The 12,858-nt window shown below is 46.7% G+C and overlaps 1 protein-coding gene across 2 annotated transcripts in view; it reads left to right on the top strand.

The window, feature by feature from the left end:
• The window catches only part of UBA1 (ubiquitin like modifier activating enzyme 1), a 77,215-nt gene that overhangs the window by 51,015 nt on the left and 13,342 nt on the right, over nucleotides 1-12,858 (top strand). For both annotated transcript variants that reach the window (XM_060252023.1, XM_060252022.1), the window contains exons 3-10: nucleotides 1,700-1,758; nucleotides 1,965-2,133; nucleotides 2,243-2,377; nucleotides 3,593-3,699; nucleotides 4,496-4,586; nucleotides 4,704-4,836; nucleotides 7,284-7,381; nucleotides 8,331-8,477. In XM_060252023.1, the coding sequence (XP_060108006.1) occupies nucleotides 1,700-1,758; nucleotides 1,965-2,133; nucleotides 2,243-2,377; nucleotides 3,593-3,699; nucleotides 4,496-4,586; nucleotides 4,704-4,836; nucleotides 7,284-7,381; nucleotides 8,331-8,477 (939 nt within the window). The remainder of the gene's footprint in view (nucleotides 1-1,699; nucleotides 1,759-1,964; nucleotides 2,134-2,242; nucleotides 2,378-3,592; nucleotides 3,700-4,495; nucleotides 4,587-4,703; nucleotides 4,837-7,283; nucleotides 7,382-8,330; nucleotides 8,478-12,858) is intronic.

Here is a 12,858-nt window from a genome sequence, read left to right as displayed (position 1 = left end):
CCCAACTAGCTGCAATATTCAAATCAATACAGTATTCTCTTCAAATCAATACATTAATGTTGCTCTCTTAAATAACTGCAGCAGCGGTTGGTTGGAGATTGGCAGCTTCTGTATGTGTAGGAAAATTAGCATTAAGCAGCTACTGGGCTTCTCATTCAAGCGACTGATGACTCTTTGAGCCTTCATTTGGGCTCAAAGCAACCTGTCTGCGCTCCTGACCCAGAGAGCCCAGGCTAGGCTGATCTCATCAGGTCTCAGAAGCTGAGCAGTGTCAGCCCTTGCTAGCATATGGGTGAGAAACCTCCAAGGAATACCAGGGTTGTGGCATGGAGGCAGGCAGTGGTGAACCACCTCTGAACATCTCTTGCCTTGAAAACCCTGTGGGGTTGCTTTAAGTCAGTAGTGACTCGATGGCACTTTCCCCCACCCAGAAGGCTGTGTAGGCAGCAGTCTCGCCTCCAGTCTCTAAAGCAGGGGTGTTGATTTCATTTGTTACAGGGCCTGAATCTGACATAAATGAGACCTTGTCAGGCTGGGCTATGTGTGTACCTATTTATGATTAGGTAGCAGAGATATAAACTTTATAAAGGACACAGACAAACACAAAGATTTTTTTTGAAATACTTTAAAATCCTTAAAACATTGGTACTTGGTCTTAATGGTGCTTTCTTTGTATTTCTTCCACTGTATCCAGGGAACTGGGCAAAGGAAGCTCTGGCTCTTTCTTTCCTTCCCCAGGGGACCAGGAGAGGGAGGAGCCTTAGCCAATAGAGGGGAGAGAGGCTTGGCTCAGTAGCTGGGCTGTGCAATTGAGAGAGCCTGGCAAAGCAAGCTCTGCTTCCCCCCCCCCATTCCTCCCCAAGGGAGGAGCCTCAGCCAATGCAGAAAATAGAGGCTTTGCTCTATAGCTCTTGTGCGATTGAGCAAGCCTTGCAAAGCAAGCTGTTATGCAGAAGGAAGCAGGTGACAGCCAGTTGTTTGGGGGCCTGATAGGAGCCTTCCAGGGACCTGATTCGGCCCTGGGGCTGCATGTTTGACACCCCTGGTCTAAAGCTTGTCCATAAAAGAAGTTCTTGAAGTAGCAGGAGAATCCGACTCCTCCACTGTGTCTTTCACATAATTAAAAGTGGTGCATGTGAGACAATTAGGTGCCTTTTGTTTCTCACTTGGGTCTCCTTTTGTGTCACTGATTTGAAAAATATAACAAGGGTAACTGGGGTTTTGAGACGGAAAAGCTTTGAATTATATAGCTGGAATAGGGAACAAATATTGTGACTGGAACGCAGTTTAGATCCGTAGACATAATTTCCTTTGGGATGGAAATAGAACATTATGGCATCATCTGCTGAACGGAGGATTCATTGGGTGTTTGGATGCAGCACTTACATAGCAGTGGAGACATCTAAAGTGTGAGGATGAGCAGAATGAGGAACTGAGAGACACATCTTTATATCCCTAGCCCCTGCGCCAAAAAAATATAAATGGCTGTATTGGCTCGTGTGATCTTTCCACTATGAGTTCTTTTTTATATGCGTGTTTTCATGTGTTTTAGAAATGAAAGTGGTGACTTGCAAAAAGCATTTTTTTGTTTGTTCATTAATGCATCGCACTCTCTGTGGCCCAGTTGCAGCCCTAAGAAATAGCACTTCCCAAATTGCGGGTTCTGCCAGTGAAGCCCTCCTCCTTCTCTTGTTTCCAGGGTATGGCCAAGAATGGAAGCGAAGCAGACATTGATGAGGGTCTGTACTCAAGACAGCTGTAAGTAACAGAAGACCATCAATACACATCAGTCTTATTACCAGTATAGTGGGGTGGGAGAAAGATGAGCAGAGCGTCCAGCAGTTTATCAAATGTCAAGACACTGTCGCCTCTGGCGTGAGGTGTCCCGGCTTCCAGTTGGGCAGTCCTGGATCCAAGGTTAATCTTTGTTTTTTCTTTTTTCTCCACTCACCTATCCCGGATAGGTACGTGCTGGGCCATGAGGCCATGAAACGGATGCAGAATGCCAACATCCTGGTCTCCGGGCTCCGCGGACTCGGGGTGGAGATTGCCAAGAACATCATCTTGGGTGGAGTTAAATCTGTCACTGTCCATGACCAGGGGGTGGCTGAGTGGTCGGACCTTTCCTCCCAGGTAGGACCCTTTTCCATTTGATCAAAACCTCAAGGTACAGCTGACTCCCCTGACAGCCGTACTTCCTGGCATGCTGACCCGACACCCTCAAACCTCTCTCCTTTTCCAGTTCTATTTGCACGAGGGAGACCTGGGGAAAAATCGGGCTGAAGTATCCCAGCCGCGATTGGCAGAGCTCAACTCATATGTACCCGTTACAGCATACACTGGACCCCTGAGCGAGGACTTCCTGGGCAGCTTCCAGGTATTGTTGAAATGGGTCAAAAGCTGATTGAGATCTGGGCTCTTTCATATAGGGGAAGAAAGTCTTGATGCCAAGAGGAAGGGTGGAAATCGGAGCATAGCATTTGATCCAGACCAGGGGTGGCCAAGCTGTGGCTCTTTTTTGCCAATTTTGGTGTAGTGGTTAAGCCAGTTTGGTGTAGTGGTTAAGTGTGCGGACCTTGGAGAACTGGGTTTGAGTCCCCACTCTACCACTTGCAGCTGCTGCAGTGGCCTTGGGTCAGCCATAGCTCTTGAAAGGGCAGCTTCTGGGAGAGCTCACTCAGCCCCACCTACCTCATAGGGTGTCTGTTGTGGAGGAGGAAGGTAAAGGAGATTGTAAGTGGCTCTGAGACGCTGATTCAGAGAGAAGGACAGTCGTCGTCTTCTTTCACACACATGGTGTGGCTGCCAAAGCCCCCATTGCCCTGTCAGCCAGCTTGGAGGAGACATTTGTCTCCTTAAGTTACTTATCTAAGCCAAGCCAACCGGCAGCTTGGAGAATCCATTTAACATTAAAGTTACTTTCTTTCCACCTCTCCTTCCCCCCTCCTTCCCTTCCTGCCCTGTGGCTCTCAAACACCTGATGTTCATGTCTTGCGGCTCTCAAACATCTGGCATTTATTCTATATGTCTCTTACATTAATCATGTTTGGCTACCCCTGATCCAGACCAAGGAGCCTCCTGGTCTACCTTCTGAGAGCTAGTGGCTGGCCAGCCAGAGCCTTCTAAAAATATGAATTACATCAGGGCCAGCCCTGCCACTAGGCAAACTAGGCGATTGCCTAGGGCGCCAGCCTCCTGGGGATGCCAAATTGGGTGCCCCCCAAGTGACTTTTGATTTTTCCCACAATTCATCTGTTTTTGAAAATTGGTTATTATTGCGAGGGGAGACGTTAGCCTTGCCTAGGGTGCCAGGTAGCCTAGGGCCAGCCCTGATGACAGTGGCCCTACCTGGTAGCTGGATCTCCTGTATTCCAGCATGTCTTGCCTCTGTGCATTCCACTTTGCTCTCGTGGCTTGTAGCTTAAAGGGCTTTTGAGAAGGATTAGGCATGTCCGTGGGATACCTGTCAGCACCATGCTATCACGGTGGCTTGTGAATTTCATGAGAGATGAGGCTGTGTTAAAAGTAGTTCTGCAGAGATGGGATGTCAAAGCATGGTGCTCAGAAGTCTTGTCTCGCTCTCCTTCTGCAGGTGGTTGTGCTCACCAATTGCCCCCTGGAAGAGCAGCTGCGCATCAGTGACTTCTGTCACAGCCAAGACATTAAACTGGTAGTGGCGGACACCAAGGGACTGTTTGGGTAAGATCGAACCCCATCTTTGTTTCTTGATCTGTGTTGTGCTAGCCTTTAGGAGAGCCAGTTTGATGTAGTGGTTAAGCACTTGGACTTTTATCTGGGAGAACCAGGTTTGATTCCCCACCGCTTGGCAGCTGCTGGAATGGCCTCGGGTCAGCCATAGCTATCTTAGCCCCACCTATCTCACAGGGTGTCTTTTGTGGGGGATGAAGATAAAGGAGGTTGTCAGCCGCTCTGAGATTCAGAATGAGATTCAGCCAATAGGAAGAGAGGCTTGGCTCAGTAGCTCCGCTGTGTGATTGCGATAGCCTGGCAAAGCAAGCTCTTCCTCCTTCCGCTTCCTCCCAAAGGGAGTGGGGAGGGACGGTGGCTCAGTGGTAGAGCATCTGTTTGGGAAGCAGAAGGTCCCAGGGTCAGTCCCTGGCATCTCCAAAAAAGGGTCCAGGCAAATAGGTGTGAAAAACCTCAGCTTGAGACCCTGGAGAGCCGCTGCCAGTCTGAGAAGACGATACTGACTTTGATGGACCAAGGGCCTGATTCAGTATAAGGCAGCTTCATATGTTCATATGTTCAATGGAGGGCAGAATATAAATCCAATATCTTCCTTCTTCTTAACCCTTTCCTTTGGCTAGGGGCTGCTTTGAGGATCCCAGTTTTTGTCCCATAAAGCTGTATACCTCATTGCCCTGACACATGTCTCTGAGCACTCGGTGTAAGAGAGAGGCAGGCAGGCAGACTTCTGTTCCTGGCCAGAAGTTGCAGTGTATGGGACTCTCACTTCCTTCCTCTTCCCCTACAGCCAGTTATTTTGTGACTTCGGCGATGAGATGGTTGTGACAGACACCAACGGGGAACAGCCACTCAGCGCTATGGTCTCCATGATCACCAAGGTAATTCCTTCCTGAAGATGGAAGCCAGAAGTCCCTGTGAGGTTCCCTTGTTTCTTTTACAAGACACGCCCTCGCTCTTTCTCTGGCTTTTACTGATTCCCCCTTCTTTCTGCACAGGGATGCCCCGGAGAGGTCACCTGCTTGGATGAAGCTCGGCATGGCTTTGAGAGCGGGGACTTTGTTTCCTTCACCGAAGTGGAGGGCATGACGGAACTCAACAGCAGTGAACCCATGGAAATCAAAGTGCTCGGTGAGACCTCTGTTAGTTTTTGCCAGAATAGGGTATCTGTTGGGGGATGCCTCTCGGTGTGTCTGGCAAGGTTCAAGTTCAGTTACCTTTATTGGCATAAGATACATTTCAGATAGATGAACATTAATAAAGGTACTGTTATAGTTAAGGCACTTAGTATAAAATACAACATCATAAAATTAAAAAGGTAGTCCCCTGTGCAAGCAGCAGTCGTTTTCGACTCTGGGGTGACGTTGCTTTCACAGCGTTTTCACGGCAGACTTTTTATCATAAAATTAGCCCGAAGTTAATTTAAGAATGTCACTATGTAAATAAGCAGCTGCTTGAAGAAACCTAGCCACAGTTTCGGTGACATTTATTTCAAAGTTATTGAGAAGAAATATTAGTTTGTAGGAAGCAGGGAAATCAGAGATGCTGCTTAAAATCAGAGAAAATACTCTGCCAGATGTTAGAATAATAAGGACATTCCGTTAAGAAATGCAAAGCTGTTTCTGTAGATCCACTTAGACAAGGGCATTGTCTGTTGGAAAAGGGAATGCTACTAAACCTTCCAGTTAGAATTGCTGACAAGGTTCTACAAAGTTTGGGGTCCTGACGTTGATAAAAAAATAATTTGAAGGGTGTCCCATAGAGCAGTGGTTCCCAACCTTTTTGGCATCAGGGACCGGTTTAGTGAAAGACAATTTTTCCATGGGCTGGGGTGGGGGGTGGGCAATGGCTTCAGAATGATACAATTGTGCACTTTATTTCTATTGCATTGTAATATATAATGAAATAATTACACAACTCATGGCCTGGTTGCTAACAGGCCATGAACTGGGATCAGTCCCTGGCCCAGGGGTTGGGGATTCCTGCCATAGAGGGAATTCCTGCTCTCCCTTTACCACGACTAAAGGGAGAGCAGCATGTCTTAGATTATGCTAGATTATACATTTTAAGAGATGCAGGTCCAAGTTAATAGTACTGCTTTTGTGGCACTTTAGCATTACTTGGGGAATCCATCTGGATTGCCTTGTATGTTCATTATGTTTCTTAGCTGGGTGGCCCAGTCCCAGAGGGTCTGCGAGTTACAGTGCATCTACGTATGTCGGAAACTAAAATTAGACCATTTCAGAGGGTAGCCTTGTTGGTCCTCAGTAAAACAGATTCCAGAGACCAAGAAGATTTCCAGGGTGAAATCTTGAGGGCGAAAGCTGCCTTCATCAGATACAAGTAGGAAGGATCCCTGAGTTGTTTTATTCAAGTCAGATGGTGGGGAGGGATGTTGTAAAGGATTCTAATTAAGCTGATGACAATAAACATGGTACCTTGGCATCCTTACAACATCCCTCCCACCTTTTGACTAGAATAAAAGGGCTCGGAGATCTCCATTTCTACTTGTGTCTGATGAAGTGAGCTTTGACTCTCAAGAGTTTATGCCCTGAAACTCTTGGGGGTGGTCTCTGTACCACTGGATTCAAATCTAAAGTAAAATTAGACAGGACAGCCTCACCTTCGTACCATCTCCTCTCTGCTTCCATATCCTTCAGTTCTCAAAAGCCTCTAACCTGATAATCACCTGGGGCTTTGTCGATTCCTTAATGAGTCTGTGCCCACTCACAAGCAGTCCAACTCCAAAATGCCAGAGTCGGTTTTTTTTTTCATTTTTATGTTTCTTTTGTGCTCTTGTTCTGCACCCAGGGGAGCTCAGTTCTCCCTGTTCATATCATTTCCAGCCAAATGCGTGTGTGTGTGGAGGTGTCTTTTGTTTTTGTCCTTGGTTTTATATTGCTCAGCGAAAGGGGGCATAGCATCCCTGAGTCAGCTCCTTCCTCTGTCGCTAAACAGTTCATTTCTACTAATGTCAGAGATACTGAAATGCTCCCATTTGTTTGTGCCCCTTTTACCTGAAACTAGTGTGCTCCTCCTGGGTTGTGATGGATTGAGGTGATTGCTGAGGCTACAAGCCCAGAATGATGCTGTAGTTCCATTCAGGACAGTGGAACCCCCAGAGCTTAACAGAGATATCAGGTTCTTATCTGACTGCATATGCTAAGACACCCAGTTCTAACTTATACCCAGAATTAGACTTTGTTGGTATTAAAGGTGTCACTGGACTCAATCTTAGTTCTCACATATGTTTGCTAACTCTTGTATGCTAATTTGTTGCCATTCAGAGATCTTATCTACTGTCTTAATTCAATCTCAGCTATACGTATTGCCCAGTTACGTATGCATCTTGACTCTAGCTAGCCCTTCTTGGCAACTAAATCCCCCACCCTTTCTCTACTTATATGTAAGACCTGAGAAAGTCTGTTTCAATGTATCTGAAGAAGCCTGCTTGCACAGGAAAGCTTATACCCTTTGTTGGTCTTAAAGTTGCCACTGGACTCAAGCTTTGCTCATTTTTTTCCCCATTTCTGTTTTGCAGATTAAACAAGTGCATATGCTTACTTTCTTTTTTCCAGGCCCTTACACATTCAGCGTTGGTGATACCTCCAGCTTTTCGGACTATGTACGCGGTGGCATCGTCACCCAGGTTAAGATGCCAAAGAAGATTAGCTTTGTAAGTGCCTTTCTCAACAGGCTGTGCACTTTTAGTGTCTTAGTACAGGGCAGATCCTCATGGCTGGTGATTGCCCTGGCCTTGGAACTTCCTAGGCATCTTGACCTCCTCATACAATTTCTTTGGAGGCTCCTGGGATGTACATTTGGAACTTTGTGCTCTCCACTTAGCCGTGGATAGTGAAGTGGTCTTCTGCACATCTCATCTCTTTGGTTTAATTCTGCTGGCAGTGTCTTACCCAGGTCTCAGACAGCAAAGTTCAGTACAATCAGATGTTGCCGTTTTGAGCTTCATAATCTGTATAAAACAGGGCTGGCCAAGCTTGCTTAGTGTAAGAGCCACACAGAATAAACGTCAAGATGTCTGAGAGCCGCAAGAGCTGAAGTCAGAGGTTTGAGAGCTGAAAGACAGGGAGGAAGGAAGGAAAATAGATGGGGTTGGAGGAGAGGTGGAAAGAAAGCAACTTGAAATATTTTTTCCAAGCCAGCTGACAGGGTGGTGGGGGCTTTGAGAGCCACATAATATGGGTGAAAGAGGCACATGTGGCTCCTGAGCCACAGTTTGGCCACCCTTGGTATAAAATGAAGACATGTCTGGGAGACATGCATTCAAAACCCCATACTGTCAAAGCTTATTGTGTGAGTTTGGGCCAGTCATTTTCTCTCAGGCTAACCAACCTCACACAGGTGTTATGAGTGTGAAACGGAGAAAAATAGTATGCTGCCCTGAACTCCTTGGAACATAAAAGTGTATTAAAATAATAAAAAACGAAACTATAATGCTGCTTGACTTGGCTGCTGGCTGAAATTCAGGCACAATGTACTAAAATAGCCTTTGAACAAGTATGCTGAACGTTGTTCATTTAGTCGAAGTATGTTCAACTAAAGTATTTGCTACGCCGGAGGCCTGATGAAGGAGGAGCATGCTAACCCATTTTCCTCTCTCCTAGAAATCTCTACGCCGTTCCCTGCAAGAGCCCGAATTCATACTCACCGACTTTGGCAAGTTTGATCGGCCTGCCCAGCTGCACTTGGGCTTCCAGGCTTTGCATGAATTCCACAAGAAGCACGGCCATTTCCCCAAGCCCCGTAACCAGGTAGGAGAAGCTTTCCAAGTCTTCTGTCCCCAGGTTACATTTAAATGCCTGCAAGCTTGGCTTACCTAGGTGTTTGGACAGGGATGGAGTTTTAGCAGAAGCTGCTTTGCATATCGGGCCACACCGCCCTGATGTAAGCTCTTGGAGGATTGGCTGCGACAGGGATGTGTGGCCTAATATGCAAAGGAGCTCCTGCTAGAATCCCACTCCCAGTTCAGTTTCATTCTGAAATGTTGAAGCTCTGTCTTGTAGCTTTTGGGGGGAGGGACGTTAGGTAGTGAGATTTGTTCAGAACTAGCAGTCTCTTCACTGCTGGTAGTTTGGCATGCTGTTTGGTTTTTGGTTTTTCTTGAGGTAGGCCGAAGCTGAGTCTATTCATACGAGCCGCAGAGTCAGGCTTCCTGAAACAAAACTCATTCTGGAAATAATGCTGGTACCTTTTCTGTAATTATACCAGTCTTGCTGCTTTGCTTTCTTTTCCCTCAGTTTTGGCACACCTGCCTTTTATTTGCTGCGGTGCAAGGGCAGGGGGAAACCGGACAGATGTTAATATCTGGTGCTGGTAACATATGGCAAGCAGAACAAGAGCAAGCCTTTGTTACAGAAATTTCAGAGTTCTCCATCCAGGCAATCCAGATTCCGGACCCAGCAAAGCAAAATCCTGCAATTGTGTATAATTAAACAGACCCTTCGTTCTTCAGCTTTTGCATAATTCTCTCTTTTTACCTGCTTCTGTTTTGCTGGTCATGAGGAGGGCTTTAGAACAGTGATACTCAGGGGCCCAAGAACTGCCCGTGGCTCTTCTGGGCACCATTTTTTCGCCCAGTGCTACCTCCCCCCTGTTTCAAGAAAGTGAGCAAGACCTTTTCCCTGTTGGGTCAGCCCTTGGCAGGAGGTTGCCAACTGCTGCCGCCAGGTGCACTGCAAGCATCATGCCAAGGATGGAAGGAAATGCCATTCTTTTTGGTCGCTCTGTAGTTGTGAGAGTGGCTCTCCACAAGCACCTACTTACGCAGCTGTTTTGGCTTCTGAAAGGGACGTCAAGAGGCACTGCCTGTGCGTGCATTCATAGACATAAAGGGGGGGAAACCACTTGCTATAAATGGAAGTGGAATAAATGCTAAATGTGGCTGTTTTTTCTCAGCACCGCATCCTGGCATGCTCTGTGCTCCCAGGAGACTGCATCCTCTGCATTTCTGGTGAATAGCTGGGGAGGGGGGAAGGGGAGAGAGGTAGCCTTGAAGAAAGAGAGCCTCTACCCTTGAAACGTACTCTTTCAGGTAGAATGGGCTTCATTTCTGTAACCATACAGGATAGAAAATTCTAAGGAAAACAAACTGGAGGCAGTTCTTGTAGTTAACGGCCGTATTAGATAACATGCCTGGACTTTGGGAGGAGTGGTGGCTCATTGGTGGTTAGAGCAGGGATGTCGAACTCATTTGTTATGAGGGCCGGATCTGACATAAATGAGACCTTGTCGGGCTGGGCCATGTGTGTACCTATTTAAGATTAGGTAGCAGAGCTATAAACTTGGTAAAGGGCACAGACAAACACAAAAATTCTTTTTAAAAAACAACAACCTTAAAACATGCTTAAAACAGTATTACTCATTAGTCTTAAAGGTGTTTTCTTTGTATTTCTCGCATGGGATCCAGGGAACTGGGCAGAGGAAGCTCTGGTTCTTTCCTTCCTTCCCCAGGGGACCAGGAGAGGGAAGAGCCTTAGCCAACAGAAGGAAGAGAGGCTTGGCCCAGTAGCTCTGCTGTGCAATTAAGAGAGCCTGGCAAAGCAAGCTTTGCCTCCCCCCTTCCTCCTCAAAGGAGGAGCCTCAGCCAATGGACAAAATAGAGGCTTTGCTCTGAGGCTTCTGTGCGATTAAACAAGCCTTGCAAAGCAGGTTGTGAATGCAGAAGAAAGCAAGAAAGAGGGAGAAGGAAGCAGTTGCTCGAGGGCATGATAGGAGCCCTCTGGGGGCCTGATTCAGCCCCCAGGCTGCATGTAAGACCCCCCTGGGTTAGAGCATCTGCTTAGTACACAGAAGGGTCTCACGTTCGGTCCATGACAGTCGACAGTGCCACTCTGCAAATGGAAAAGATCAGTGACCGGTTGTTGCTATGCATTCTCTGCGGTGGTTCCCACCTTGTGTAGCTGCCTGCCTCAGGAAGTTTCCCGCTCTTCCATCATTTCACAGAATGTGGGGAGCAGAAGTGTTCAGAAGGGCAATCTTACGAAGTGATTAGAACAGGAGTATAAAGGGAACAGCACAGGCCATTGCTTCTATAAGAAATAGCAATGTAGTCTCGTTGTTGTATGTTTTAATCCCTTTTTTACTGCAATGTCCTCAAGAGTGTGTGTGAGCGTCAAGTTGCTCCCAACATGGCCACCCTGTGAATCAATGAACTCCCAAACATCTTCTTGTTAACAGCCTTGCTCAGGTCTTTAAACCAAGGGCTGTGGCTTCCTCGATCGAGTCCATCCACCTCATGTTGGGTCTTCCCAGGGCTTTTTTTATAGCAGGACCTCCTTTGCATATTAGGCCACACCCCCTGATTTCGCCAATCCTCCGAGAGCTTACAGTATGCCCTGACCTAAGGGCCCTATCAGCTCTTGAAGGATTGGCTACATAAGGGGTGTGTGGCCTAATATGCAAAGGAGTTCCTGCTACAAAAAAAGCCGTGGGTCTTTTTCTGCTGCCCTCCACTTTTCTGTGCATAATTGTCGTTGCCAGTGAATTTTGTCTTCTCGTATAACGACCAAAGTACAAAAGCCTCCATTTGGTCAGGCTTGATTTGATCTAGAACTTTCTTATTAGTCTTTTTGGCAGTCCATGGTGTCCATAAAACTCTCCGTCAACGCCATATTTACATTAAATTCACTTTCTTCCTGTCAGTTTTCTTTGTTCTCCAACTTTCACACCCATGCAGAGTAATGGGGAATACTGTGGTCTGAATTATCTTGATCTTGGTCACCAGTGGCACATCCTTACACTAAAGGATCTTTTCTAGCTCCTTCACTGGTGCCCTTCTCAGTGTACCTCTGATTCCTGAGAGCCAGTTTGGTGTAGTGGTTAAGTGTGTGGACTCTTAGCTGGGAGAACCGGGTTTGATTCCCCACTCCTCCACTTGCAGCTGCTGGAATGGCCTTGGGTTAGCCGTAGATCTCGCAGGAGTTGTCCTTGAAAGGGCAGCTGCTATGAGAGCCCTCTCAGCCCCACCCACCTCACAGGGTGTCTGTTGGGCGGGGGGAGAAGATACAGGAGATTGTAAGCAGCTCTGAGACTCTGATTCAGAGAGAAGGGTGGGGTATAAATCTGCAGTGTTCTTCTTCCTTGGTTGCAGTCTCCCTTGTGGTTGATGATGCAGCCAAGGAGCAGCAAATCTTGAACAGTTTCAGTTTCTTTATCATCAGCCTTAAACTTGTGTAATTCCTCAGTAGTCATTACTGTTGTCCAGGGCCTTTTTTGAGCAGGAATGCGGTTCTGACAGGCTTGGCATTGGGGTGTGGCCTAATATGCAAATGAGTTCCTGCTGGGCTTTTTCTACCAAAAAAAGGCCCTACTGTTCTCTTTTTGATGTTCAGCTGTAATCATGCATTGGCACTTTCTACTTTAACCTTCATTGGTAGCCATTATGCTTTCCGTTATTTTCTGCTAGTAATGTGAAGTCATCCACATATCTCAAATTTGTTGCTGTTTCCTCCACCAGTTTTCATTCTAAAAAGGTAAAGGTGGTCCCTTGTGCAAACACCAGTCCTTTCACGACGTTTTCACAGCAGACTTTTTTATGGGGGTGGTTTGCCATTGCCTTCCCCAGCCAACACTTTCCTCCCAGCAAGCTGGGTCCTCATTTTACCGGCCTCGGAAGGATGGAAGGCTGAGTCAACCTTGAGCCGGCTATCTGAACCCAGCCTCCGCCGGGATCAAACTCAGGTTGTGAGCAGAGAGTTTGGACTGGAGTACTGCGGCTTTACCACTCTGCCCCACGGGGCTTCATCTAAATTGAATCCAGCTTTCCTTATGGCATGTTTTGCATATATATTAAAAAAAACACCTTTGGTACCAAATTTTTCTTCCTTGTGGCATGTCCTTCCTTTAGTTTTCATTTGCATCGTTTCCCAGTTTTGTGGTCCTTGTCCTTGTTGCATTGTTCACTGAAAACGCTTGCTGTTTAATTTATTTGCTCTTCATACTTTGTAATCCACCTTGTCCCAACAGGAAAGTGGAGGTAAAAATTAAAATAATAGTTTTTCCTTTCCAGTTCTTTACCTAAAACCCTCGGAGAGCCTCTGCTATTCTGAATAGACAATGCTGACCTCGAAGGACCAATGGGTCTTGTTCAATATAAGGCAGCTTCATCTAACTGGTGGGAGACGGTTGGCCTGC

The sequence above is a fragment of the Heteronotia binoei genome, chromosome 13, assembly GCF_032191835.1.
Source record: "Heteronotia binoei isolate CCM8104 ecotype False Entrance Well chromosome 13, APGP_CSIRO_Hbin_v1, whole genome shotgun sequence".
In the NCBI taxonomy this organism is placed as follows: Eukaryota; Metazoa; Chordata; class Lepidosauria; order Squamata; family Gekkonidae; genus Heteronotia; species Heteronotia binoei.
The sequence above is the reverse complement of the archived record's forward strand: the minus strand, read 5'-3'. Positions and strand labels throughout refer to the sequence as shown.